Here is a 26,275-nt window from a genome sequence, read left to right on the forward strand (position 1 = left end):
CACTTTCCTAAAGTTTTATTTAGAATTTTTGGATCTATTTTCAATATCAATAGTAATCTTTAATTTCTTTTCTTAAAATGTCTTTGTTTGATTTTTAATGTTGACCGTATAAAATTAATGGGAAAAGCTCTTTCCTTATCAGTTTTCTGAAAAAGAGCATATGGAATTGATATTATCTGTTCTTTTTTTTTTGTATTTTTTTAAATTTTTTATAAACATATATTTTTATCCCCAGGGGTACAGGTTTGTGAATCACCAGGCTTACACACTTCACAGCACTCACCAAAGCGCATACCCTCCCCAATGTCCATAATCCCACCCCCTTCTCCCAAACCCCCTCCCCCCAGCAACCCTCAGTTTGTTTTGTGAGATTAAGAGCCACTTATGGTTTGTCTCCCTCCCAATCCCATCTTCTTTCATTTATTCTTCTCGTACCCACTTAAGCCCCCATGTTGCAACACCACTTCCTCATATCAGGGAGATCATATGATAGTTGTCTTTCTCCGCCTGACTTATTTCGCTAAGCATGATATGCTCTAGTTCCATCCATGTTTTCGCAAATGGCAAGATTTCATTTCTTTTGATGGCTGCATAGTATTCCACTGTGTATATATACCACATCTTCTTGATCCATTCATCTGTTGATGGACATCTAGGTTCTTTCCATAGTTTGGCTATTGTGGACATTGCTGCTATAAACATTCGGGTGCTCGTGCCCCTTTGGATCACTACGTTTGTATCTTTAGGGTAAATACCCAATAGTGCAATTGCTGGGTCATAGGGCAGTTCTATTTTCAACATTTTGAGGAACCCCCATGCTGTTTTCCAGAGTGGCTGCACCAGCTTGCTTCCCACCAACAGTGTAGGAGGGTTCCCCTTTCTCCGCATCCTCGCCAGCATCTGTCATTTCCTGACTTGTTGATTTTAGTCATTCTGACTGGTGTGAGGTGATATCTCATTGTGGTTTTGATTTGTATTTCCCTGATGCCGAGTGATATGGAGCACTTTTTCATGTGTCTGTTGGCCATCTGGATGTCTTCTATGCAGAAATGTCTGTTCATGTCCTCTGCCCATTTCTAGATTGGATTATTTGTTCTTTGGGTGTTGAGTTTGCTAAGTTCTTTATAGATTCTGGACACTAGTCCTTTATCTGATATGTCGTTTGCAAATATCTTCTCCCATTCTGTCAGTTGTCTTTTGATTTTGTTAACTGTTTCCTTTGCTGTGCAAAAGCTTTTGATCTTGATGAAATCCCAATAGTTCATTTTTTCCCTTGCTTCCCTTGCCTTTTGCATTGTTCCTAGGAAGATGTTGCTGCGGCTGAGGTCGAAGAGGTTGCTGCCTGTGTTCTCCTCAAGGATTTTGATGGATTCCTTTCGCACATTGAGGTCCTTCATCCATTTTGAGTCTATTTTTCTGTGTGGTGTAAGGAAATGGTCCAATTTCATTTTTCTGCATGTGGCTGTCCAATTTTCCCAGCACCATTTATTGAAGAGGCTGTCTTTTTTCCATTGGACATTCTTTCCTGCTTTGTCAAAGATTAGTTGACCATAGAGTTGAGGGTCTATTTCTGGGCTCTCTATTCTGTTCCATTGATCTATGTGTCTGTTTTTGTGCCAGTACCATGCTGTCTTGATGATGACAGCTTTGTAATAGAGCTTGAAGTCCGGAATTGTGATGCCACCAACGTTGGCTTTCTTTTTCAATATCCCGTTGGCTATTCGAGGTCTTTTCTGGTTCCATATAAATTTTAGAATTATTTGTTCCATTACTTTGAAAAAGATGGATGGTACTTTGATAGGAATTGCATTAAATGTGTAGATTGCTTTAGGTAGCATAGACATTTTCACAATATTTATTCTTCCAATCCAGGAGCATGGAACATTTTTCCATTTCTTTGTGTCCTCCTCAATTTCTTTCATGAGTACTTTATCGTTTTCTGAGTATAGATTCTGTGCCTCTTTGGTTAGGTTTATTCCTAGGTATCTTATGGTTTTGGGTGCAATTGTAAATGGGATTGACTCCTTAATTTCTCTTTCTTCTGTCTTGCTGTTGGTGTAGAGAAATGCAACTGATTTCTGTGCATTGATTTTATATCCTGACACTTTACTGAATTCCTGTATAAGTTCTAGCAGTTTTGAAGTGGAGTCTTTTGGGTTTTCGACATATAGTATCATATCATCTGCGAAGAGTGATAGTTTGACTTCTTCCTTGTCAATTTGGATGCCTTTAATTTCCTTTTGTTGTCTGATTGCTGAGGCTAGGACCTCTAATACTATGTTGAATAGCAGTGGTGATAATGGGCATCCCTGCCGTGTTCCTGACCTTAGCGGAAAAGCTTTCAGTTTTTCTCCATTGAGAATGATATTTGCAGTGGGTTTTTCATAGATGGCTTTGATGATATTGAGGTATGTTCCCTCTATCCCTACACTTTGAAGAGTTTTGATCAGGAAGGGATGCTGTACTTTGTCAGATGCTTTTTCAGCATCTATTGAGAGTATCATATGGTTCTTGTTCTTTCTTTTATTGATGTGTTGTATCACATTGACTGATTTGCAGATGTTGAACCAACCCTGCAGCCCTGGAATAAATCCCACTTGGTCGTGGTGAATAATCTTTTTAATGTACTGTTGAATCCTATTGGCTAGTACTTTGGTGAGAATTTTCGCATCTGTGTTCATCAAGGATATTGGTCTATAGCTCTCTTTTTTGGTGGGATCCTTGTCTGGTTTTGGGATCAAGGTGATGCTGGATCATAAAATGAGTTTGGAAGTTTTCCTTCCATTTCTATTTTTTGGAACAGTTTCAGGAGAATAGGAATTAGTTCTTCTTTAAATGTTTGGTAGAATTCCCCCGGGAAGCCGTCTGGCCCTGGGCTTTTGTTTGTTTGGAGATTTTTAATGACTGTTTCAATCTCCTTACTGGTTATGGGTCTGTTCAGGCTTTCTATTTCTTCCTGGTTCAGTTGTGGTAGTTTATATGTTTCTAGGAATGCATCCATTTCTTCCAGATTGTCAAATTTATTGGCGTAGAGTTGCTCATAGTATGTTCTTATAATAGTTTGTATTTCTTTGGTGTTAGTTGTGATCTCTCCTCTTTCATTCATGATTTTATTTATTTGGGTCCTTTCTCTTTTCTTTTGGATAAGTCGGGCCAGGTGTTTATCAATTTTATTAATTCTTTCAAAGAACCAGCTCCTAGTTTCATTGATTTGTTCTATTGTTTTTTTGGTTTTTATTTCATTGATTTCTGCTCTGATCTTTATGATTTCTCTTCTCCTGCTGGGTTTAGGATTTCTTTCTTGTTCTTTCTCCAACTCCTTTATGTGTAGGGTTAGGTTGTGTACCTGAGACCTTTCTTGTTTCTTGAGAAAGTCTTGTACCGCTATATATTTTCCTCTCAGGACTGCCTTTGTTGTGTCCCACAGATTTTGAACCTTTGTATTTTCATTATCATTTGTTTCCATGAATTTTTTCAATTCTTCTTTAATTTCCTGGTTGACCCATTCATTCTTCAGAAGGATGCTGTTTAGTCTCCATGTATTTGGGTTCTTTCCAAATTTCCTCTTGTGATTGAGTTCTAGCTTCAGAACATTGTGGTCTGAAAATAGGCAGGGAATGATCCCAATCTTTTGATACCGGTTGAGACCTGATTTAGGACCGAGGATGTGATCTATTCTGGAGAATGTTCCATGTGCACTAGAGAAGAATGTGTATTCTGTTGCTTTGGGATGAAATGTTCTGAATATATTTGTGATGTCCATCTGGTCCAGTGTGTCATTTAAGGCCTTTATTTCCTTGTTGATCTTTTGCTTGGATGATCTGTCCATTTCAGTGAGGGGAGTGTTAAAGTCCCCTACTATTATTGTATTATTGTTGATGTGTTTCTTTGATTTTGTTATTAATTGGTTTATATAGTTGGCTGCTCCCACGTTGGGGGCATAGATATTTAAAATTGTTAGATCTTCTTGTTGGACAGACCCTTTGAGTATGATATAGTGTCCTTCCTCATGTCTTATTATAGTCTTTGGCTTAAAATCTAATTGATCTGATATAAGGATTGCCACTCCTGCTTTCTTCTGATGTCCATTAGCATGGTAAATTCTTTTCCACCCCCTCACTTTAAATCTGGAGGTGTCTTCGGGCTTAAAATGAGTTTCTTGGAGGCAACATATAGATGGGTTTTGTTTTTTTATCCATTCTGATACCCTGTGTCTTTTGACAGGGGCCTTTAGCCTATTAACATTCAGGGTAACTATTGAGAGATATGAATTTAGTGCCATTGTATTGCCTGTAAGGGGACTGTTACTGTATATGGTCTCCGTTCCTTTCTGATCTACCACTTGTAGGCTCTCTCTTTGCTTAGAGGACCCCTTTCAATATTTCCTGTAGAGCTGGTTTGGTGTTTGCAAATTCTTTCAGTTTTTGTTTGTCCTGGAGGCTTTTAATCTCTCCTTCTATTTTCAGTGATAGCCTCGCTGGATATAGTATTCTTGGCTGCATGTTTTTCTCGTTTAGTGCTCTGACAATATCATGCCAGCTCTTTCTGGCCTGCCAGGTCTCTGTGGATAAGTCAGCTGCCAATCTAATATTTTTACCATTGTATGTTACAGACTTCTTTTCCCGGGCTGCTTTCAGGATTTTCTCTTTGTCACTGAGACTTGTAAATTTTACTATTAGGTGACGGGGTGTGGGCCTATTTTTACTGATTTTGAGGGGCGTTCTCTGAACCTCCTGAATTTTGATGCTCATTCCCTTTGCCATATTGGGGAAATTCTCCCCAATAATTCTCTCCAGTATACCTTCTGCTCCCCTCTCTCTTTCTTCTTCTTCTGGAATCCCAATTATTCTAATGTTGTTTCGTCTTATGGTGTCACTTATCTCTCAAATTCTCCCCTCGTTGTCCAGTAGCTGTTTGTCCCTCTTTTGCTCAGCTTCTTTATTCTCTGTCATTTGGTCTTATATATCACTAATTCTTCCTTTTGCCTCATTTATCCTAGCAGTGAGAGCCTCCAATTTTGCTTGCACCTCATTAATACCTTTTTTGATTTCAACTTGGTTAGATTTTAGTTCTTTTATTTCTCCAGAAAGGGCTTTTATATCTCTTGAGAGGGTTTCTCTAATATCTTCCATGCCTTTTTCGATCCCGGCTAGAACCTTGAGAATTGTCATTCTGAACTCTAGATCTGACATATTACCAATGTCTGTATTGATTAGGTCCCTAGCCTTCGGTACTGCCTCTTGTTCTTTTTTTTGTGTTGAATTTTTCCGTCTTGTCATTTTTTCCAGATAAGAGTATATGATGGGGCAAGTAAAATACTAAAAAGGTGGCAACAACCCCAGGAAAATATGCTTTAACCAAATTAGAAGAGATCCAAAATCGTGAGGGGGGAGAAAGGGGATAAAAAGAGGTTCAAAAAGGAAGAAAGAAAGAAAAAAGAAAAAAGAAAAAAAAAAAGAAAAGAATTTACAAAAAAAGAAAACACCTAAGAAAAATATAAAAAAGAAAAAATATATATATTAGATAAACTAGTAAAAAATCGTTAAAAAAGAAAAAGGTAACAGTTAAAAAAAAATTTTTTTTTACCCGAAGGCGAGAAAAAAAAAACAAAAAATGAAAAGGAAAAAAATTAAATTAACTGCAAGACTAAAAAAAATCACAGGGAAAAAGCCATGAGTTCCGTGCTTGGCTTTCTCCTCCTCTGGAAGTCTGCTGCTCTCCTTGGTATTGAAACCGCACTCCTTGGTAGGTGAACTTGATCTTGGCTGGATTTCTTGTTGATCTTCTGGGGCGGGGCCTTTTGTAGTGATTCTTAAGTGTCTTTGCCCCAGGCGGAATTACACTGCCGTTACCTGGGGCCGGGGTGAGTAATCCGCTTGGGTTTGCTTTCAGGAGCTTTTGTTCCCTGAGCGCTTTCCGTAGAGTTCCGGAGGATGGGAATACAAATGGCGGCCTCCTGGTCTCCGGCCCAGAGGAGCCGAGAGCCCAGGGCCGCACTCCTCAGTGCGCCCTCAGAGAACAGCGCCCAGTTACTCCCGTCTGCCTGACCTCCGGCCGCGCTCCGAGCTCACCGAGCCTGCGACCGGTTCAAGGTAACACGGAGCTGCGAGCTTACTGTGGGCTCTGTCTCTGTAGCCGGCTTTCCCGTTCCAATACCCGCAAGCACTGGGACACTCAGACACCCCCGATCCTTCTGTGTCCCTGCGGGGCCTGAGGCCACGCTGACCCCGTGTGGGCTTTGCCCCGGGTAGCCTCTGGAGCGATGTCCCTCAGCGGAACAGACTTTTAAAAGTCCTGATTTTGTGCGCGGTTGCTCCGCCACTTGCCGGGAGCCGGCCCCTCCCCCCGGGGTCTAGCTTCCCGTCGCTTTGGATTCACTTCTCCGCCGGTCCTACCTTTCAGAAAGTGGTTGTTTTTCTGTTTCCAGAATTGCTGTTCTTCTTCTCTTCGATCTGCCGATGGATTTTCAGGTGTTTGCAATCTTTAGATAAGCTATCTAGCTGATCTCCGGCTAGCTGAAGAAGTCTCAGCCTGCTACTTCTCCGCCATCTTAGCATTCTATCAATATTATTTGTTATTTTAATGTTTGCTAGAATTTACCAGAAATCCATCTAAACTGAGAGTAGGCTAGCTAGACAGTTGTTGGTTTTATTTATTTATTTTTTCAGTTATTGGTTTTATTGATCTTCCTTAAGAAATTGCTTTCAGATTTGATTTTTATTGACTGTTTCTCTGTTTTCTGTTTTATTAATTTCTACGCTTTATTATTCCTATTCTTTGCCTACTTCCAGTTTGTTTTGCTTCTCTTTTTCTAGCTTCTTAAGGCAGAACTGATTTGAGATCTTTCTTTTTAATATAAATGTTTAGTGCTATACATATCTTCCCAGTCATTGCTTTAGCAGCATGTCACAAATTTCGATGTGCTGCATTTTCATCTTCATATTCATTTCAAAATATTCTAATATTTCAAGCTTCTTTTTTTTAATTTTTAATTAATTTTTTATTTTTTATAAACATATATTTTTATCCCCCGGGGTACAGGTCTGTGAATCACCAGGTTTACACACTTCACAGCACTCACCAAAGCACATACTCTCCCCAGTGTCCATAATCCCACCCCCTTCTCCCAAACCCCCTCCCCCCAGCAACCCTCAGTTTGTTTTGTGAGATCAAGCTTCTTTTTGATTTCTTCTTTAACTCATGGGTTATTTTGAAGTGGGTTAGTTTTCAAATATTTAGAAATTTGGGGGCAAAATATTCTTTTAATTGATTTATAACATAATTCTAATTTATTAGAGAACATACTTTATATTACTTGAATATTTTAATTTTATTGGGACTTGTTTTATGGCTCATATTGTGACTTAACTAATGTTAAATGTTTGCATGCATCTAAAAAGCCCGAGTATTCTGCTATTTTGGGATGAGATGGTTTCTAACTATTTGTTAAGTCAAGTTGATTCAGAGTGTTGTTCAAACCTTCTGTATCCTTAATGATTCTTCGTTTACTTGTTCTATCAATTATAGAAATGGGAATATTGAAATCCCCAACTGTCATTGTCGATTTGTGATTTTCATCTTGAAGTTCTGTTAGTTTTTACATCATTTCATTCCCTTTTATTAGTTTTAGCTTCATTTTGAAACTATGTTATTAGACTCATAAGTGTTCAGAACTATTAATGCCTCTTGATGAATCTACCCTTCTGTCATTCCAAAATGATTTTCCTTATCTCCAGCAATTTCCCTTATTCTGAAATCTCTGTTGTATGGTTATAATTTTGCCATTCCAGGCTACTTATGGTTAGTGTTGGGTAGGGTGTGTCTTCTTCTTCCTCTTTAACCCATTTGTGTCTTTATATGTAAAGTGTGATTCTTCTAGGGAGCATTTAATTGGTTTGCGTGTTTTTTTCCATCCTGGAAATCTCTGCCTTTTAACTGGCTGTTTAGACCATTTACACATGTGCTTACTGATACAGGTACATTTAAATACATCATCCTGCAATTTATTTTCTATTTGTCCCACTTCTTTTTTCCTTTATTCCAAGAATTACTTAAGTATTTTTTAATTCTAATTTCTTTCCTTTAAAAAAAATTTGGTGATGTTTTAGGTCTTATAGTAGGAATCTTCAATTTATTACATTTTATTCTCAAGTGGTATTATACTATTTCACATGTAGTATAAGAACAATAATTCTGAACTTCCATCTCTCTCCTCCCAATCTTTGTGCTCTTGTCAGACATTTTAATTTTACAAATGTTATAAACTTCACACTACATTGTCATTAAGTTTTCTTAAGCAATTATCCTTTTTTATTACAATGTAAAACAAGAAAAATATATATATGCATATCTGTATGCAGATATATGTGTATCTATACACATGCACACACACAGACTCAGGTCATTATCATTTTCAGTGCTCTTCAGACTCATATTTCCATTTCCTATAATCTTGTCTGATTCCCTTTACCATATCTTATAGCATGGATCTCTCGGCGATGAGTTTTTTCAGACTGTTTATGTCTGAAAATATTTTTATTTCATCTTTATATTCTCTCATGTTCATTTTGAAATAAATTTTTGCTGAATATAGGATTCTAGGTTGACAATGTTTTTCTTTGAGTTTTTAAAGCTTATGCTTCACTGGCTTATCACGTGCATTGTCTCAGTGAGAAATCTTAACTCTGTTCCTCTGTATGTAATGTATCCTTTTTGGAATTGTGCCTTCCCTGAGGCTGCTTGAGTTCTTTCACATCTCTTAGATATAGCAATAAAATTATAATGCAGTATTTAGAATTTGGATTGATAGGCTTATGTAAGCTGCTGGTCACGAGCTTTTTTTTTTTTTTTTTCTGGATAGGATACAGTGATTTATGAGAGACTTTCAGAAGATTCTCACTTTATGAAGGAGACATTAACCCATCTGGAATATTTTGCCAAAGAAGGTAAGTGAAAATTATTTAGAATCTTGTTTCCTTTTGGAATGCTATTCTTAAATATTAAAATTGTAACCCAAATGCATGTCACTGATACTCGGCCCATAAGTGGGCAGGGGGAGCTCATTCCTCTATGGGACTTTGTAATGCATTCTGTTTGCTTAAAAGTTCTTCAAACACACCCTGTTGAGATATTATTTTTCCTTTCTTCCTCTGTCCACCAGCAAACATTGAAAAGTATGTTTTTACTGTGCAGTTCTCCCATTAACCAAAAGCCTTGTCTTCAAAGCCATCTATTATCTGTTTCTATTTGTGGTAGCAAGAACTTGGCCCATGATGGAAAAAGAGAGGTTTTTCCAGTATGTGTTGTATATTTCAAAGTTAATTATTTCGTGCATATAATTCAGAAACCCGACATAGTTGATGTTTTCCTACCTGCCATTCTCTTATCCTTGTGGTTTTGACTTGTCACCCATCTCAATAAATAAAATTCCACAAGTGAGTTTTGAGTAAGAACAACATTCATTAAAAGGTTTATAGAAGTTTTGAAAAAGTGAAATGTAATGTCTTTTAAAAGTTAGGCTAATAATACCTGCAAGCACTATCCCACTTTGTCCCTCTAGCTGATAAGATCCTGCTTCCTACAGATATGTGCATCTTGTCCGGAAGTGTGGATATTTTGCAAGGTTGCACTTGGGGTCCTTTGCTGCTGTCTTAAAATACATGTGAGCTGTAGGCAGTTTACAACAGGTAGAAACATATAGGAACTGTATTGTAATGGAGCTCAAAACAGAATAACAATTTCTATAGTTTATCTGTAGGGCATTAATTTCTAGGGGACCCTCAACTATTTGAAGGTTTTGCAGCAATTAGCCTAAAATATTAGGGTACAATATAATTTCTAAAATATTTTCTTTGCAAAATGGAACTTAAATTAATTTTCTGCTCTTTTAATGGTTATTTGGCTTACTTTGAAATTGGAAGAACTAAAACCTCATTCCTTCTTTCTTTCCTTCAACAAATGGCTATTGAGTATTTATTGAGTGCCATGCACTGCTTTAAGCTTCCAGAACAGAAGTGAACAAAACATCCACCGCTCACACCCTGCAGGAACTAGCCAATGATAGATAATGTCAGGAAGTGATAAGCGCTATGGAGAAAAATTACACAGGAGAAGGGGCACAGAGCATGATGGGGTTAGGCAGAAACTGAAGGAAGAGAAGAAGACCAGGGAAAAGTATTCCAGGTCAAGAGCGGAACAAGCTTAAGTGTCCGGAAGTAAGAGGATCAGCAGGGACAGGCCGGGAAGCAAGGAGGAAGGTGGGGAATAAGATCAGCAAGTAGCCGGGGACAGATCAGATAAGGCCGTGGGAAGGACTTTCCGTTCCCATGACCCCTACAACACTTGGATTTTGTTTTCGAATTCTGTACTCCTCCCTGATCGCTGGTGTCTTGATTGGTTTACATTCTCTTCTTTGTTACAGGGCTGAGAACTCTCTGTGTTGCTTATGCAGATTTATCTGAGGAAGAGTATCAGCAGTGGTTGACACAGTATAGAAAAGCGAGTACAGTTATCCAAAACAGAATGCAGAGTTTGGAAGAATGTTATGAATATATTGAAAAGGTAACATACCTGATACGTACCTGATGTATACTCTACAGGCAACTTAAATATGTGAAATCACAGACTTATCAGTGTTTTCATAGCCTGATGCAATTTTAAAGACTTAGTTAAAATGGGGCACGTGGGTGGCTTGGTCAGTTAAGCATCTGCCCTCGGCTCAGGTCATGATCCCAGGGACATGGGATCAAGCTCCATGTTGGGCTCCCTGCTCAGTGGGGAGTCTGCTTCTCCCTCTTCCCCTGCTGGTTCTTGCTCTTTCTCGCTTTTTCACTTGCTTGGTCTCTCTCTAATAAATAAAATCTTAACAAATAATCCTTTTTAAAAAAGATTTTATTTATTTATTTGACAGAGAGATCACAAGTAGGCAGAGAGGCAGGCAGAGAGAGAGGGGGAAGCAGGCTCCCCACTGAGCAGAGAACCTGAGGTGGGGCTCCATTCCAGGACCCTGAGATCATGACCCGAACTGAAGGCAGAGACTTAACCCACTGAGCCACCCAGGCACCCCAACAAATAATCTTAAATTATTTTTTTGTTTCCCTAGGAAGTATAAACCTTATACTGAACATTCATAAACTATAGCTTTTACAATATTCAAAATATTTCTTTCATTTCTGAATCCTGATTACTTCAATTTTGTTACCCCTTTTTATAACTTTTCCCATCCAAAAGAAATACATGTTTATCATAGAAAATAAGCCAGAATAGTTAATAATAATAATCATCTGTAATGTTAGGCTAATGACTAAATTCTGGTATATAACCCTTGAATCTCTTTCTTCATATATGTGTGTTGTATATGTAGTATTCCATGGTAGGTTTTAAATATACATGCATAAACTTTTCCCATAAAAATTTAAAGTAAAAATATCCCCCCAGTCAAAATCTCTGTCAAATTTTCTCCATGATGGGGTTATGGACATTGGGGAGGGTATGTGCTTTGGTGAGTGCTGTGAAGTGTGTACACCTGGCGATTCACACACCTGTACCCCTGGGGATAAAAATACATGTTTATAAAAAAATTAAAAATTAAAAAAAAATTTTTTGTCCATGAAAATACTGCTCAAATGATGAAATTTTTCACTCTACAGTAAACTGGGAATATTTTCCTAATCACTGAATATTTTTCTATTATTTTCTTAAATTACTCATGGTATTTTATGGTAGTTACTGTCCTGAGAGATCTCGTGCACCCTGGACTGTTGAGTGTCACTGGAGGATCATTGTGAATTTGCTAGTTGTGGCTTCAGGGATTCTGTGGCTCCTGGGCCAATTCTTATCTTCCTTTCTTGGGTTGGGTTCTTTTGTCATTTGCCTCCATGAACTTTGCATTTCAGTTTTGTAGAAGCACGGCCAGAACAAATTTAGACTGGGGGATTTTCTTTTCTTTTCCTTTCCTTTCCCTTCCTTTTTCTTTTCTTTTCTTTCTTTCTTTCTTTCTTTCTTTCTTTCTTTCTTTCTTTTTTTTTTTAAAGTTTTTATTTATTTGCGCAAGAGAGAGAGTATGAAGTATGGACAAAGGGAGAGCGGAAGGCAGACGCTTACTGACTGAGCCACCCAGGCACTCAAATAGACTAGGGGATTTTCTTGACATCATTGGGTCCATCTTTTTTTTTTTTTCCCAAAGTCATTTGTTGAGAAATTAGGACTCAAACCCAGCTTCATGCCAAGTGCAGGAACATGCTGCAGTAGCTCTCGTGGGTACTCAGTCGGCATCTGTTGATGCAGCGCAGCGCAGCGAAGGGATTAACTCTTTTATGTAACCCTCCTCTTCCTCATGTTCCCCACAGGCTGTTTGCTGCTCCCACACTGGGAAGACATCTGGGCAATTAAAATTGGCCTCTGGGGAAGCCTGGGTGGCTCCGTGGGTTTAGCTTCTGACTCTTGGTTTTGGCTCAGGTCATGATCTCAGGACCCTGAGATGGAGCCCCTCATCGGGCTCCATGCTCAGCATTGAGCCTGCTTGTGCCCTCTCCCTCTCCAACCTCCCCCACCACCACACCACTGCATGCCCTCTGTCTCTGAAAAATAAAATCTTAAAAAAAAAAAGAAAGGAAAAAGGAGGGAAGGAAAATTGGCCCCTGGAACTTAAAAGATTGTACTGTTCTTTTTCAATCAAATGGATATGTTTTATATTTTAGTGTTTGGAAGTCATAGGTGGTAAGGAAGTCAAAGAATAAGTAAGTTTGCCTTTGCCAGGTTATGTGAGGTGGGTGACAAGGTCAGGGAGTGGCATGGTCTCAAGCTGACTGGTTCATTCATGGGCTGAATGTGAGTCTCCAGCATGTACACAGGGCCTGCACACAGTCAGTGTTCAGCAAGAATTAGTTGGATAGATAAATGAAATATTGGAGTTGAATATTTTGAGCTCCTCTGCTTTCCAAGGAAGGTAGATAACTGTGTATAATTGTCAGGGCTTGATGCTGATTGCTTGGTAGTCTTTTCCTTAAACTTCAAAGGGCAGTAATAAATGGTAGAAGAGTGATGATGGGCCAATGTTTTCTATCTGATCTTTGACCTAGATGAGTGTCATATTACATTTTAAAGATTGTATCCTCAGAGCAAGTAATGAGCAGAGCACTGTGCTTGGAAGGTCTGGATGGATATCTAATCAGTTTTAGACACTTTATGAAATTACTGTTGTACTATTTAACAAAACACTGAATCTTCTTTCCATGACTGTGAGGCTTAAAATTATAGACATCAAAATACTCAGTGTCTGTGTTTAGTGTGACTAGGATATCTCTTTAGCCTGAGTCACTTAGGCGAATGACAGGCTCTGTGATGCTAGAATCACAATGAAAATTGTCAAATATATCATTCATGTTTTATGACTGTGCCTTCCCTTTCTCCCACAGGATGTTTTCCAGTTCACCTAGGAGTAGTGAGATCCTGGGCATTGAATCATGTGGGTCAAACTTGTTGGGGGCTGGGGACTAGTCCTTGCTATTCATTACATCTCTGTCGGGACGGGTTCTGGGAACTAGATACCCCACGCAAGGGTACTTTATGAGAAGTGGACACATTATGGGGCAAATGATACATGAGAAGATTGTTAAGTATACATAAGTTTTGATTAGAGGGAATTGGATTTTATTTTTTATTTTACTCTTGAATATTTTTCCTTTGGACACTCATAAGATTTAAATTTCTCTCCTTTTGGGTAAGAGTAAGAAAGAGGACATCTACATTTGTTTCAATAGTCATTAAGTACATCGTAGCTTAGAGAATAACTGCAAAAGTAATTAACTTTCAGGTTGCCAGGGCGACTCTATTGGTAAAATATAAATTTGACATATTGGCTGAATGAATTAGACTTTGAAGCATTCCTTTTTCTTTTTCTTCCTAATATGGCAGCTTTATTGAGATATCATTCATATATCACAGAATTCCCCTATTTAAAGTATATAATCTACAGGTTTTAGTATATTCAGAGTTGTGAGACTGTCACCACAATGAACACAGAATATTTTCAACCTACCCCTCCCTTCAAATCCCATATCCATTAATATTCACTCTTTGTTACCCTCCTATTCTCTCCTCCAGCCCTATGCAGCCACTAATTTACTTTTCGTCTCCATAGATTCACATCCTCTGGGTATTTCATGTAAATAGAATCATAAAATATGTGGTCTTCAGTGACTTGCTTCTTTCACTTAGCTTAACGTTTTTGGGATTCATCCATATTGTAACATGTACCAGTATTTCATTACCTTTCAAGACCAGCTCGTATTCCATTGTGTAGATACCTGATTGTCCATCCATTCTTCTTTTGAAGGACATTTGGGTTGTTTCCATTTGGCTAGTGTGAATAATGCCTTCATAAATACTCATACAAGTTTTCATGTGAACACATTCTTTAATTAATTAATTAAATTAATTTATTAATCAATTAAATTATCAAATCTTTATTATTAATAATTTTATTTTATTTATTAATTTAAATAAAATTTTTATTGATTTAATTAATTAATTGATTTTATTTTATGAACGTACCTGGGAGTGAAATTGCTGGGTCATATGGCAGCTGTATGTAACCATTTGAGAAGCTGTCAGACTAGTTTTCCTAAGTAACTGTACCATTCCACATTCCTACCATCAGTGTATGAGAGTTCCAATTTTTTCACACCCTGGCCAACACTTGTTACCATCTATACCTTATTATGACCATCCTACTAGGTATGAAGCATTGAGTTACAATCACATTGTGATTTTAATTTGCATTTCTTTAATGATTAATGATGTTGAACATCTTTTCATTTTTTTAATTATTATTTGTGTATCTTCTTTTGGAGAAGTGTCTATTCAAATCCTTTGGCTATTTTTCAATTAATATATATTTTTTAGAGTTTTAGAGTAGTTTTAGGTTTTCAGAAAGAAAATGAGCCTAAAAAGTGTGGATAGTTCACAGATACTTTTTTTCTCTTTCCCTTGCACAGTTTCTTCTGTGATTAACATTTTGCATTAGTGTGGTATGTCTGTTACAATTAATGAACCAATGCTGATACATTATTATTAACCAAACCCCATGGCTTGCATTAAGGTTCACTCTTGTTGTACAGTTCATGGGTCTTGACAAATGCTTGTCACCATCCATTGCTGCAGTATCATATAGAATATTTTCACTGTCCCAAAAATCTCCTGTACTCACCTATTCTTCCCTCTTTCCTTCTGAACCACTAGAAACCACTGATCTTTTTTTTTTTGCTCTCTCTATAGTTTTGCCTTTTCTAGCATGTCATATAGCTGTAGTCATGTTTGTAGCCTTTTCATATTGCCTGCTTTCACTTAGGGATATGCATTTAAATTCCTTCATGTCTTTTAATAAACTGATGTATCATTTCTTTTTAAGTTTTTATTTATTTATTTATTTATTTATTTGAGAGAGTGAGTGAGAGAGATCACAAGTGGGGAGAGAGGGGCAGAAGGAGAGGAAGAAGTGGACTCCCTGATGAGCAGGAAGCCCAACACGGTGCTCAATCCCAGGACCCCGGGATCATGACCTGAACCAAAGGCAGATACTTAACCAACTGAGCCATCCAGGTACCCTGATGGCCCATTTCTCTCTTTTTTTTTTTTGGAGCTTTTAATTTTTTATTTTTTATAAACATATATTTTTATCCCCAGGGGTACAGGTCTGTGAATCACCAGGTTTACACACTTCACAGCACTCACCAAAGCACATACCCTCCCCAATGTCCATAATCCCACCCCTTTCTCCCAAACTCCCTCCCCCCAGCAACCCACAGTTTGTTTTGTGAGATTAAGAGTCACTTATGGTTTGTCTCCCTCCCAATCCCATCTTGTTTCATTTATTCTTCTCCCACCCATTTAAGCCCCCATGTTGCATCACCACTTCCTCATATCAGGGAGATCATATGATAGTTGTTTTTAAATATTTTAAAAATACTATTCTGTTGTCTGTATATACCACAGTTTATCCATTCACCTATTGAAAAGCATCTTGGTTGCTTCTAAATTCTGGTAATTATGAATAAAGCTGCTATAAATATTCAAGTCTATATTTTTTTGTGAATATGTCTTCAGCTCATTTGGGTAAATACCAAGAAGCATGACTGCCTAATCATGTGATAAGACAATGTTTAGCTTTATAATAAACTGCCACACTCTCTTCCAAAATGGCTCTACAGTCCTCCAAGCAATGAATAAGAGTTCTTGTTCCGCCATATTCTTGCCAGCATTTGGTGCTGTCAGTGTTTTGGATTTTGGACATTCTAATAGGCATGTAGTGGTATCTCATGGTTGTTTTCATGTGCATTTTTCTGATGATGTATGATGTTCTCATATGACTACTGACACCCGTATATCTTCTTTGGTGAGGTGTCTGCTTAGACCTTTTGTCCATTTTTTAATCAGCTTATTTATTTTCTAACTGTTAGGTTTTAAGTGTTCCTTGCATATTTGTTTACAAGTCCTTTATCAGATAGGTGTTTTGAAAATATTTTCTCCTTGTTTGTAGCTTGTCTTCTTAATAGCTTAACAGTATTTTTCACAGAACATGTTTTTAATTAAGTCTAAATATCATTTTTTCCCCATGGATCGTGCTTTTGGTAGCTAAAAAATAATCAACAAACTGAAGTTCACCTAAATTTTCTCCTTTTATCTTCTGGTTGTTTTATAGTTTTGCATCTCACATTTAGGTCTGTGATCCATTTTGACTTAATTTTTATGAAAAGTGTAAAGTCAGTGTCTGCATTCATTTTATTTTTTAAACATGCATGTCCAGTTGTTCCAACACTATTTGTTGAAAAAGACTAATTTTTCTCTGCTGAATTGCCTTTAGTCCTTTGTCAAAGATTGTTTGACTGTATTTGTGTGAGTCTTATTTCTGAGTTTTCTATCTTTTTTTTAAAAAAAATTTTTATTTATTTATTTGTCAGAGAGAGTGAGCACAGGCAGAAAGAGTGGCAGGCAGAGGCAGAGGGAGAAGCAGGGAGCAGGGAGCCTGACGTGGGACTCAATCCCAGGACACTAGGATCATGACCTGAGCCGAAGACAGCCGCTTACCCAACTGAGCCACCCAGGTGTCCCCTGAGTTTTCTATTTTGTTCCAATGACCTATTTGTCTATACTTTAATCAATACTATACTATCTTGATTACTGTAGCTTTATAGTAACTCTTGAAGTTGGGTAATATCAATCCACTGCTTTTGTTCTTCTTCAGTTTTGTTTTAGTTAATCTGAGCCTTTTGCTTTTCAATAAAAACTTTAGAGTCAGTTTGTTGATATCCACAAAATAACTTTCTGTGATTGTTAAGACTGACATCCAAGCAATATTGAGTCTTCCTATCCATGAACATGATATATCGGCCCATTCATTTAGGTCTTCTCTGATTTCTTTCATCAGAGTTTCATAGTTTTCTGCATATATATCTTATAAATATTTTGTTAGATTTATACATATATATATATCTTTTTGATGTTAAAGTAAATGGCATTGTTTTAAATTTTAAGTTCCAATTGTTCATTGACTTTTGTATATTACCCACATATCCTATAACATTATTATAATCTTGGAACTTGTTAGTTCTTTTTGTTGATTCGTTAGAATTTTCTGCATAAACAGTCATGACATCTGCAAACAAAGGCATTTTTCTTTTTTCTATGTCCTTTTACCTTTTATTTCCATATTTTATCATACTAACCAGAACTTCCATTACGATGTTGAATAGGAGTGGGAAGAGGGACACCCTTACCTTGTTCCCTGTCTTAAGGAGGGAAAGTGTCTACTTTCTCACCTTTAAGTATGTTAGCTATAGGTTTTTCAGTAGATGTTCTTTATCAAGTTAGAGAAGTCCCTGTTCTAGGTTTGCTCAGGTTTATTTTTTAAAAATTTTGAAACTTTATGAGTATTAGATTCTCACAAATTTTGGTAAATTGCATTATCATTTTATTTTGGTTCATATTTTAGAATTTCTCTTGAGACTTCATCTTCGACTCGTTTTTTAGAAGTGTTTTTGCTTAATCTCCAGATATTTGGGGACTTTTCAGGTATCTTTCTATTATTGATTTCTAGCTTAATTCCACTGTGGTCTGATAGCATACTTTGATAACTTCTATCTTTCAAAAACCTTACTAAGGTGTGCTTTATGACCTGAACATATGACCTTGATGTTTCATTGAGCTTGAGAAGAAAATGTTTTCTGCTGTTAAGTGAACATCAATGTCAGTTAGATGCAAGGAATTGGTGACTCTCTTCTGTTCAATTATATCCTTACTGATTTTCAGTCTGTTGGATCTGTTGATTACTGACAGGTATTGGAGTTGCACCTATGATAGTACATTCATCTATTTCTCTTTGCTATTCCATGAGTTCTTGTCTTATTTTGATACTTGTTAGGTACACTGAGGATTATTATGTCTTATTAGAGAAATGACTTCTCTGATATTATGCAGTGCCTCTTTTTATTCCTAATACTTTTCCTTATTCTGAAGTCGGTTTTGTCTCAAATTAATATAGCTCCTCCACAGATTCCTGTATTAGTTAGTATGTGTATCTTTCTCCATCCCTTTATTTTTTTAAATTTGTATTTATTTAAATTCAATTAGCCAATTACATCCCTTTATTTTATTTCTGTTTTCATATTTAATGTGTGTTTCTTACATATTTTTTTCAAATCCACTCATACAGTCTCTGCCTTTTAATTGGTATATTTAGACCATATACTTTTACAGTCATTACTAGTTTAATATCTTTCATATTTGTAACTATTTTCTGTTTGTTACCCTTTCTTATGCTTTTTCTTTTTTTCTTTTTTTTTTGCCTTGTCTAGTTTTAACTGATCTATTTTCTCTCCTTTCTTAGCATTTCAATTATACCTCTTTTAAAAATGTTTTTATTGGTTGTCTTAGAGTATGCAATTTACATTTACAACTAACTTGTCCTCTTTCACGTAATACTATACCATGTCATGTGTAGGGCAGGTAACTTACAACAAACAGTATTTTCAGTTCCTCTCTCCAATCTCTTATATGCTGTCATGCATTGCATTTGTCCATAACCCATAATCACCCAATACATCTGTTAAGCCAATAAGAAAAATAAAATGTATCATTTAATCTATATTATTCTTTCTTTAATGTTACTCCTTTCTTTATGTATATCTGAGTTTTTGACCTACATTATTTTACTTCTTTCTGAAGAACTTGTGACATTCCTTACAAGGCAGGTGGTGAGCAACAAATTTTCTCAATTTTTGTTGGAGAAAACATGTATTTCTCCTTTACACTTGAAGAATAATTTCACTGGACACAAAATTCTAACTTGGTGTTTTTTCCTTTTAACACTTTCAGTATTTCACCCCACTCTGTTCTTGCTTTCATAGTTTTGAAAGAGAAGTCCTGTGTACTTACTATCCTTGTTCCTGTGTAGGTCAGGTGGTGGTGGTGGTTGTTTTATCCTCTCTGGCTTCTTTCAAGATTTTCTTTTGAAAACAGTTTGCACAGGAAATACCTAGGTGTAGATTTTTGGTATTTATCAAGATTGGTGTTTTCTGAGGGCTGGGCCCAAGGTTTGGTGTCTGTGATTAATATTGGAAAATTCTTACCAATTATTATTTCAAGGATTTTTTTCTGTTCCTTTCTCTTTTCTAATTCTGGTATTCCCATTACATGTATGTTATACCTTTTATAAGTGCCCCACAGTTCTTAGTATTTTGTTCTATTTTTTTCATTCTTTTATCACTTTTTCAGTTTGGAAAGTTTTTATTGACATATCTTCATGTTTGCTAATTATTTCCTTGGGGATATTTAGATAACTGGTGAGCCTACTGAAGGCATTCCTTATTTATGTTTCGGTGTTTTTTATTGTTAGCATTTCCTTTTGATTCTTTATAGAGTTTCTATCTCTCTGCTTACATTATCCATCTGTAAAAAAATAACATGTTGTTTACTTTTACCATTAGAATCTTTAGCATACTAATCACAGTTATTTCAAATTTCTAGTATGTAAATTTCCAAATTTCTCTTATATCTGAGTCTGATTCTGATGCTTTCTCTGTCTGTTCAGACTGTAATTTTTGTCCTGCGCTGCCCTATAACTTTTTGTTGAAAGCCACACATGACGTATTGGATAAAGGGAATGAGGAAAATAGGCCTTTTGGGTGAGGTTTCATGTATCTCTGACTAAAAGGCTGTGTTTACTGTTTGCTGTAGCTGTAGTATTAGAGTCTAAAATTGTATCTAGTGGCCTTGTTTTCATCCTTCTGGCATCTTCAGATTTCCCTAGAGACTCCTTCTTAAACAGGGCCTGAGCCTTACACTTCTTTCATTGGCACTCCCTCTTTTCATGTAAGAGACAGACTGATGTGGTAAGGTAAGGGAGAGGGGAACTAGGTTATAGCCCTTGATTAGATCTCAATCTTTTGTGAGTCAGAGTTCTGTATTTGCCTTCCCCCATGTCAACAACTAGAAGGTGCTGGAGATCAGGATTTCCCCACTCTCAGATTAATGGGCTCTCATAAGCCCAATGTGATAAGATAAAATCTGTTTCCTTTGAGTATAGGTCTTTGTGAGGAGAGCAGAATAAATGTGAAATAACATTTAAAAATGTTTACTGTCCCCCTCTTCTTGCCATAATCAGGAAGGGATCCCTTTGATTCCTTGTTAACTGTGTGTTTTTATCATGAAAATGTTTAAGGCATTATTTTAAAATCCATATTTCATACCAGGAAAATAAAATTACTGAAAATACTTTTTGCTAGTTGTGAGAAATTTTACATTAAAATCCAGTTTTAATACAGAAATATCTTAAAAGTATTACAGTAGAAATGGCCCCAAAATAGAATAATGAAAATAAAGAATGTCTAATAAGATTGATATACTTGAATATTTAGCACTGAAAAATTTAGCTGGTCATTGAAAAGACTAAAAGTTTTATGGTTATTTTAAAATTTAATTCATAATTTATATATGGTAGTATCTCAAATAAATTATTTCAATCCTAATTATCAGCACAGAATTAACTTGCTTTATATCTTAATTTCATTTTAACAATGAATAGCAATGAATAACAATGAAAACCCTTGAACATTTAGGATGTGCTGGCTTCTGGGAGACAACTTATGCTTTACATAAACCTCTTTATCTACCATAGAGCTTCTGCTTGAATCTCCACAGTGATAGGGAAATAATTCTCAGTAGGAGCAAAAATGATAAACTATCTAGTGCTAATAAATTTATGGAAAAATATGAAAAATTTTTGTAAGGACTTACATAAGTGGATAGGTGTATACAATATATAGAAAATCCCAGTATAATAAATGTGGCTATTCTCCTCAAAGTCATGTATACATTCAGTGTAATACAGGAAATAATAAAGGAAGTACATATGATTCCCAACAGGATTTTTATAAAATTTGAGCAGTTTGTTCTAAAATTCATACAGAAGTAGGAGGAGGCTGAGAATTATCATGATACTTTTTGAAGAATAATAAAGGCAGGGGGCTTACCTCTCTAGATCTAGTTGCCTTATTATAATCTGCTAGATATTCTTTTCTTTAAAAAAGTTTTATTTATTTATTTGAGATAGAGAAAGCATGAGCAGCAGGGGAGGGGATGAGGGAAGAGAGAGATGGAAAAGCAAACTCCCTGCTGAGCAGGGAGCCCAGTGCAGTGTTGGATCCCCAGGACCCTGAGATCATGACCTGAGCAGAAGTCAGACGCTTAGCCAACTGAACCACCCAGTTGCCCCCATGAGCCTATACTCTTTAACTATCATGCTACACTGCCTCATGCTGTAGCAAAATAGGGACAAATAGACCAGTGGAAGAGACTAGAAAAAAAGTCTGTGGTGTGTGTGTGTGTGTGTGTGTGTGACATGTATGGGACTTCACATAATAAGTAGACTGCATATCTTTTGTCAAAATTAAAATTATTAAAAAATCTTAACTAGTAATAAAAAATATCTCTTTCAAAAAAACATCTAGAAATTTCTGCTTCTTGGAGCCACAGCCATTGAAGATCGCCTTCAAGCACGTGTTCCTGAAACGATAACAACTTTACTGAAAGCAAACATAAGAATATGGGTCTTGACAGGAGATAAACAAGAAACTGCAATTAACATAGGTAATAGATAATAAAGTTTTAGAAAATTTGGATGGACAGGTATTCTAAATATATCCTGTTATCAAGAATGAATGATTGAACTTCCTTCAAGTAATCGTTTTATATGCTTTTGGGTAATGGAATGCAGTAGAATCTTGCCATCACATGGCAGAAAATTTGAACAAACTAAGCAAAGAGTTTGTCTCTTTCACATTGTTGAAATATAGACTTCAGAATGCTTACATGAGTAATGGGTAGTTTCTTGTTCCTTTCTTTTGAAACTTGAAGTTATGGTATATTTCCCCTATAATGTATATACCTATCTTTGTATTATGTATGTTTATTCATAATATTATGAATAAACATTAATAATATTAATAAACAATAATATTAATATTATTCATCAAATAATTTTGATTATTAGTAAGAATATTAAATTTCTTTCTTTTTTAATTTAAATTCAATTAGCCAACTTATAGTATATCATTAGTTTCAGGTGTAGTGTTCAGTAATCTATCAGTTGCATCTAACCCCCAGTTCTCATCACATCATGTGCCCTACTTAATGCCCATCACCCAATCACCCCTTTCTCCCCACAGCACTCCCCTCCAGCAACCCTCAGTTTGTTCCCTACAGTTAAGAGTCTCTCAATGGGGGGAAGCTGAGTGGGAAATCATCAGAGAGGGAGAAAAATGTTTTTTTCCCAAGTTTCAATGTCGCTTTTTTCCCCCCTTTTTCTTCCTTTACTGTATGATTGTATCTAAGGATTGAGATTTGCAGAATAGGAGTTGAAAAATCAATTATTAGCTGCGAATATTCACATTTTGATGTGGCACATGCAGACTCATTTTATCATACATGGTAATCTAACTGGAGCTGGCTACTGTGATGATTATGAAAAACATAATTGTTTCAATTCCTTCTCACCATCAAAATGTGATGTCTCCACTCATTTTTAAATTCTATATTCATTCACTTAGTGAATATCGAACACTTGCTAGGAACCAGGAAAAATCTAGAGCTGGGAATGAAAACCTGAGTAATAATTTCTCTCCTCATGAAACTTATATCCAAGTAGAAAAGATAAAATTAATAAGCAAATTACTGTGCTTTGTAATATTGCAATCAGTGCTAAGAATAAAAACACGGCAAGGCATAGCAAGAGACAGACAAGGTAATCAAATAGAATGCCTGTAAAGAAGGTGACTTTCAAAGCAGTGATCCAAATGGAAAGAGGGAGAAAACATTGAGAGGATCTCTGGGACGAGTTTTCCGCGAAAAGCATATTGCACACATTGGCCCTGGTGTGGGCATGTACATATTTGAGGAACAAATGAAAGGTCAGAGTAGTTGGAATATGGGGAGCAAAACAGAGAAGATAGGAAGCTTCTCAGGCCACAATAAGAGATGTGTATGGTTTTAAGCAGGAGAATAATATCTAATTTATGTTTTAAAAATATCTGTTGGCTCTTGTATGGAGACAGGACTGAACAGAAGTCAGAAGATCAGGTAGAAAGCCTTGATAAACATCTAGACAAGAGATGATGGTGCCTTACACTAGGATGTGATGGGGAGTGTGAGAGATGGACTAAATTTGGGGTCCATTTGGTAGGTTGATCTGCCAGCCCTCATTGATGAGGGAGCAGTGATGGCAAGATGAGTCAAAGTTTTGCTGTCAAGAGGAGCAGAGAAATAAGGTGTAGTTGGAAGAGAACAGAGTCCATGAAGGTTCGGCTATTTTTGAAGGATCTGCTTTACCTCTATAAACATCAGTTCTTGGTCTGTGAAATGGGGATGATAATAATAATTTTAACCTCACAACCTTGTTGTGAGGACACCTTGAGGCAATCCCTGTGAAGAGCTTAGCTTGGTGAGAGGCACTTACAAGTCCTTCATGAATGCTAGCTATTAACATAATTATTAAGGACTCACCAAAGGAGTCCAGCCATGATGTAGCCACTCTTTTATCCACATGGCAAATTCTTGAGAACATAACCACACATACGCTCTCCTTTTGCCAGCTCTCCCATAGTTTAGCTTTAGTGTGACTTGCTGTGTTTCTCGATAATCATGAACTCAGCGACCACAGTAACTTGATGTATATCCTCAGCGTATACCCTGTGAAGGGGCTCAGCAGAGGAGCACGAGTGCTCTCTCATTCCTAAATCTTTCCCAGTCACTTTTTCCAGACCCACACCCTGAAGATTGTTTGTTTTTCCTGAGCCTTCGACTGTCTCCTCAGCTCAGGACTGAAACCCAACCTAGATGAGACACAGCGGGTGTTGTTGGTAGGGGAATTTTTATCCTCATTGAATGAGACTTATTTTTGTTAGCAGAAGTCTGTGATTCACTTTGCTGAGAATAAATGGATTCTTAGATAACTGCTCTCTGTGGTGGACCCGAAGGAAGAAAATAAAGAATCTCTCCTGTTTATTAGAGCAGGGCTTGCCAACATCTGGAAGAACCCAGCAGGGCAAGAGTGAGGGGCAATGTCCACAAAGGGAGTGCTGGCCCTGAAGGGGCATCCAGTACATCCTTGCCTTTTGGAAATGTCTGCTATTGGCACAGGTTTTTTTTTTTTTTTTTTTTTTTAATTTTAAAAAAATTTTAGGGGTTAGAAAGGCGGAGAGAGAGGGAGAGAGAGAATCCTAAACAGGCTCCACACTGGGCATGGAGCCTGAGGTGGGGCTCAAACTCACAACCCTGAGATCATGACCTGAACATAAATTGAGACTTGGACACTTAAGTGATCGAGTCCCAGGCAGCCTCGGTTTTTAGTTTTAAGAGATAGTTGGGAATTTCATCTCTGATATGAAATATCCTGATGCACAGATGCTGCCTTAAATGTGTAAAACTTGGTAAGGGCATAGCAAAACACGTCTGTTCGCTGAAAGCAGCCACAGTCTCCTGACCTCTTGAATACCGGGTCCCAGCTTAAATGTTATTATCATTCCTTAGAGGCTATGACTGCAGAGACCAGCAAAAAGATGGAGTCCGTGAACTTCACATAAGCCGAAGACCGTGTTGATGTAATTTGTTTTCTTAGAGGTTTTCTGAGCTCTAGCTTTTTCTAAGAAAAGTAATAGTTTTTGGTTAGGGACCTCTCATGTTACTTTCATGGTTTGAATGGTTGGAGAATGGATTCAAAAATAAAAAGATTGAGTTGTGCCTGAGAGCTGACATCTTTACATCTTTGGAAGAGAATGTAGAGCATAATGTTAAAAATCAGAGTTTAGAGTTACCAAGGACACAGTTTTGAGCCTGAATCTTCTGCCTCTATATTTATGAGCTTTTCTGACCCTCAGATTTTTCTCATTAATAAAATGGAGATAATCATGATAACCCTGGCAGTTGTGATGATTACGTGAGCTGTGAATGTAAAGTTCTTCCTAAAGTATTGGGCACAGTGAAGGCTTTGAAAATGTTGGCTGCTGCCTTTATGAATGTTGTGATGGTTTTAATTACCATTGGCTTTCATGGAGCTCAATTTGGCTAATGTTTTTGTGGTTAAAAGCCTAAACATCGTCTTGATTCTGATTACAAACAAAATTTGACTAAAGATTTGGCAGGAGGGTAACTTTTGGGAATCAGTATGTCAAGACTGGTTTTTGACAATGGCCACAATGGGCTATATAAAGACTACTGTCACATTTTTGCCTATTTTTCTAAGACTACTAGTTCTATTAACTTCTGAAAACTTTCTGATAACATGGCTCAACATGATCTGCTGCTTCTTGACCCCAGCAGCATTCATACTATTCTATTTCACTTACCATTATGTTGGGTTTTTTCTCTTCTGCTTTAGCTTTGATTCCTTAATTTTTTTTTCATTTGCCTTGATGAAGATGACACATTTATTTTAATTATCACTTGTAAATTTTTAAGTTTCTTCAACATTACAATTGCTAATACAAATTTTTTTAATTAAATTTATTTTCAGCATAACAGTATTCATTATTGTTTCACCACACCCAGTGCTCCATGCAATCTGTGACCTCTAATAATACCCACCACCTGGCTAATACAAATTTTTTTAAGTAGCCTTATAGATGGGATGATGGAGCTGTTCACTATCCTGATTGGGGCGCAGGCACAAATATTGTATGCTAAATATACATGTTAACTTTCAAAGGTATACATGTTAACTTTACTG

General features: G+C 36.8%; 1 protein-coding gene across 2 annotated transcripts in view; it reads left to right on the forward strand.

The window, feature by feature from the left end:
- LOC131813534 (phospholipid-transporting ATPase IB-like) overlaps positions 1-26,275 on the forward strand; it is a 249,604-nt gene that overhangs the window by 102,444 nt on the left and 120,885 nt on the right. For both annotated transcript variants that reach the window (XM_059143871.1, XM_059143873.1), the window contains 3 exons: positions 8,861-8,945; positions 10,421-10,560; positions 22,005-22,143. In XM_059143871.1, coding sequence (XP_058999854.1) covers positions 8,861-8,945; positions 10,421-10,560; positions 22,005-22,143 — 364 coding nt within the window. The remainder of the gene's footprint in view (positions 1-8,860; positions 8,946-10,420; positions 10,561-22,004; positions 22,144-26,275) is intronic.

The sequence above is a fragment of the Mustela lutreola genome, chromosome 13 (assembly GCF_030435805.1).
Source record: "Mustela lutreola isolate mMusLut2 chromosome 13, mMusLut2.pri, whole genome shotgun sequence".
Taxonomy (NCBI): Eukaryota; Metazoa; Chordata; class Mammalia; order Carnivora; family Mustelidae; genus Mustela; species Mustela lutreola.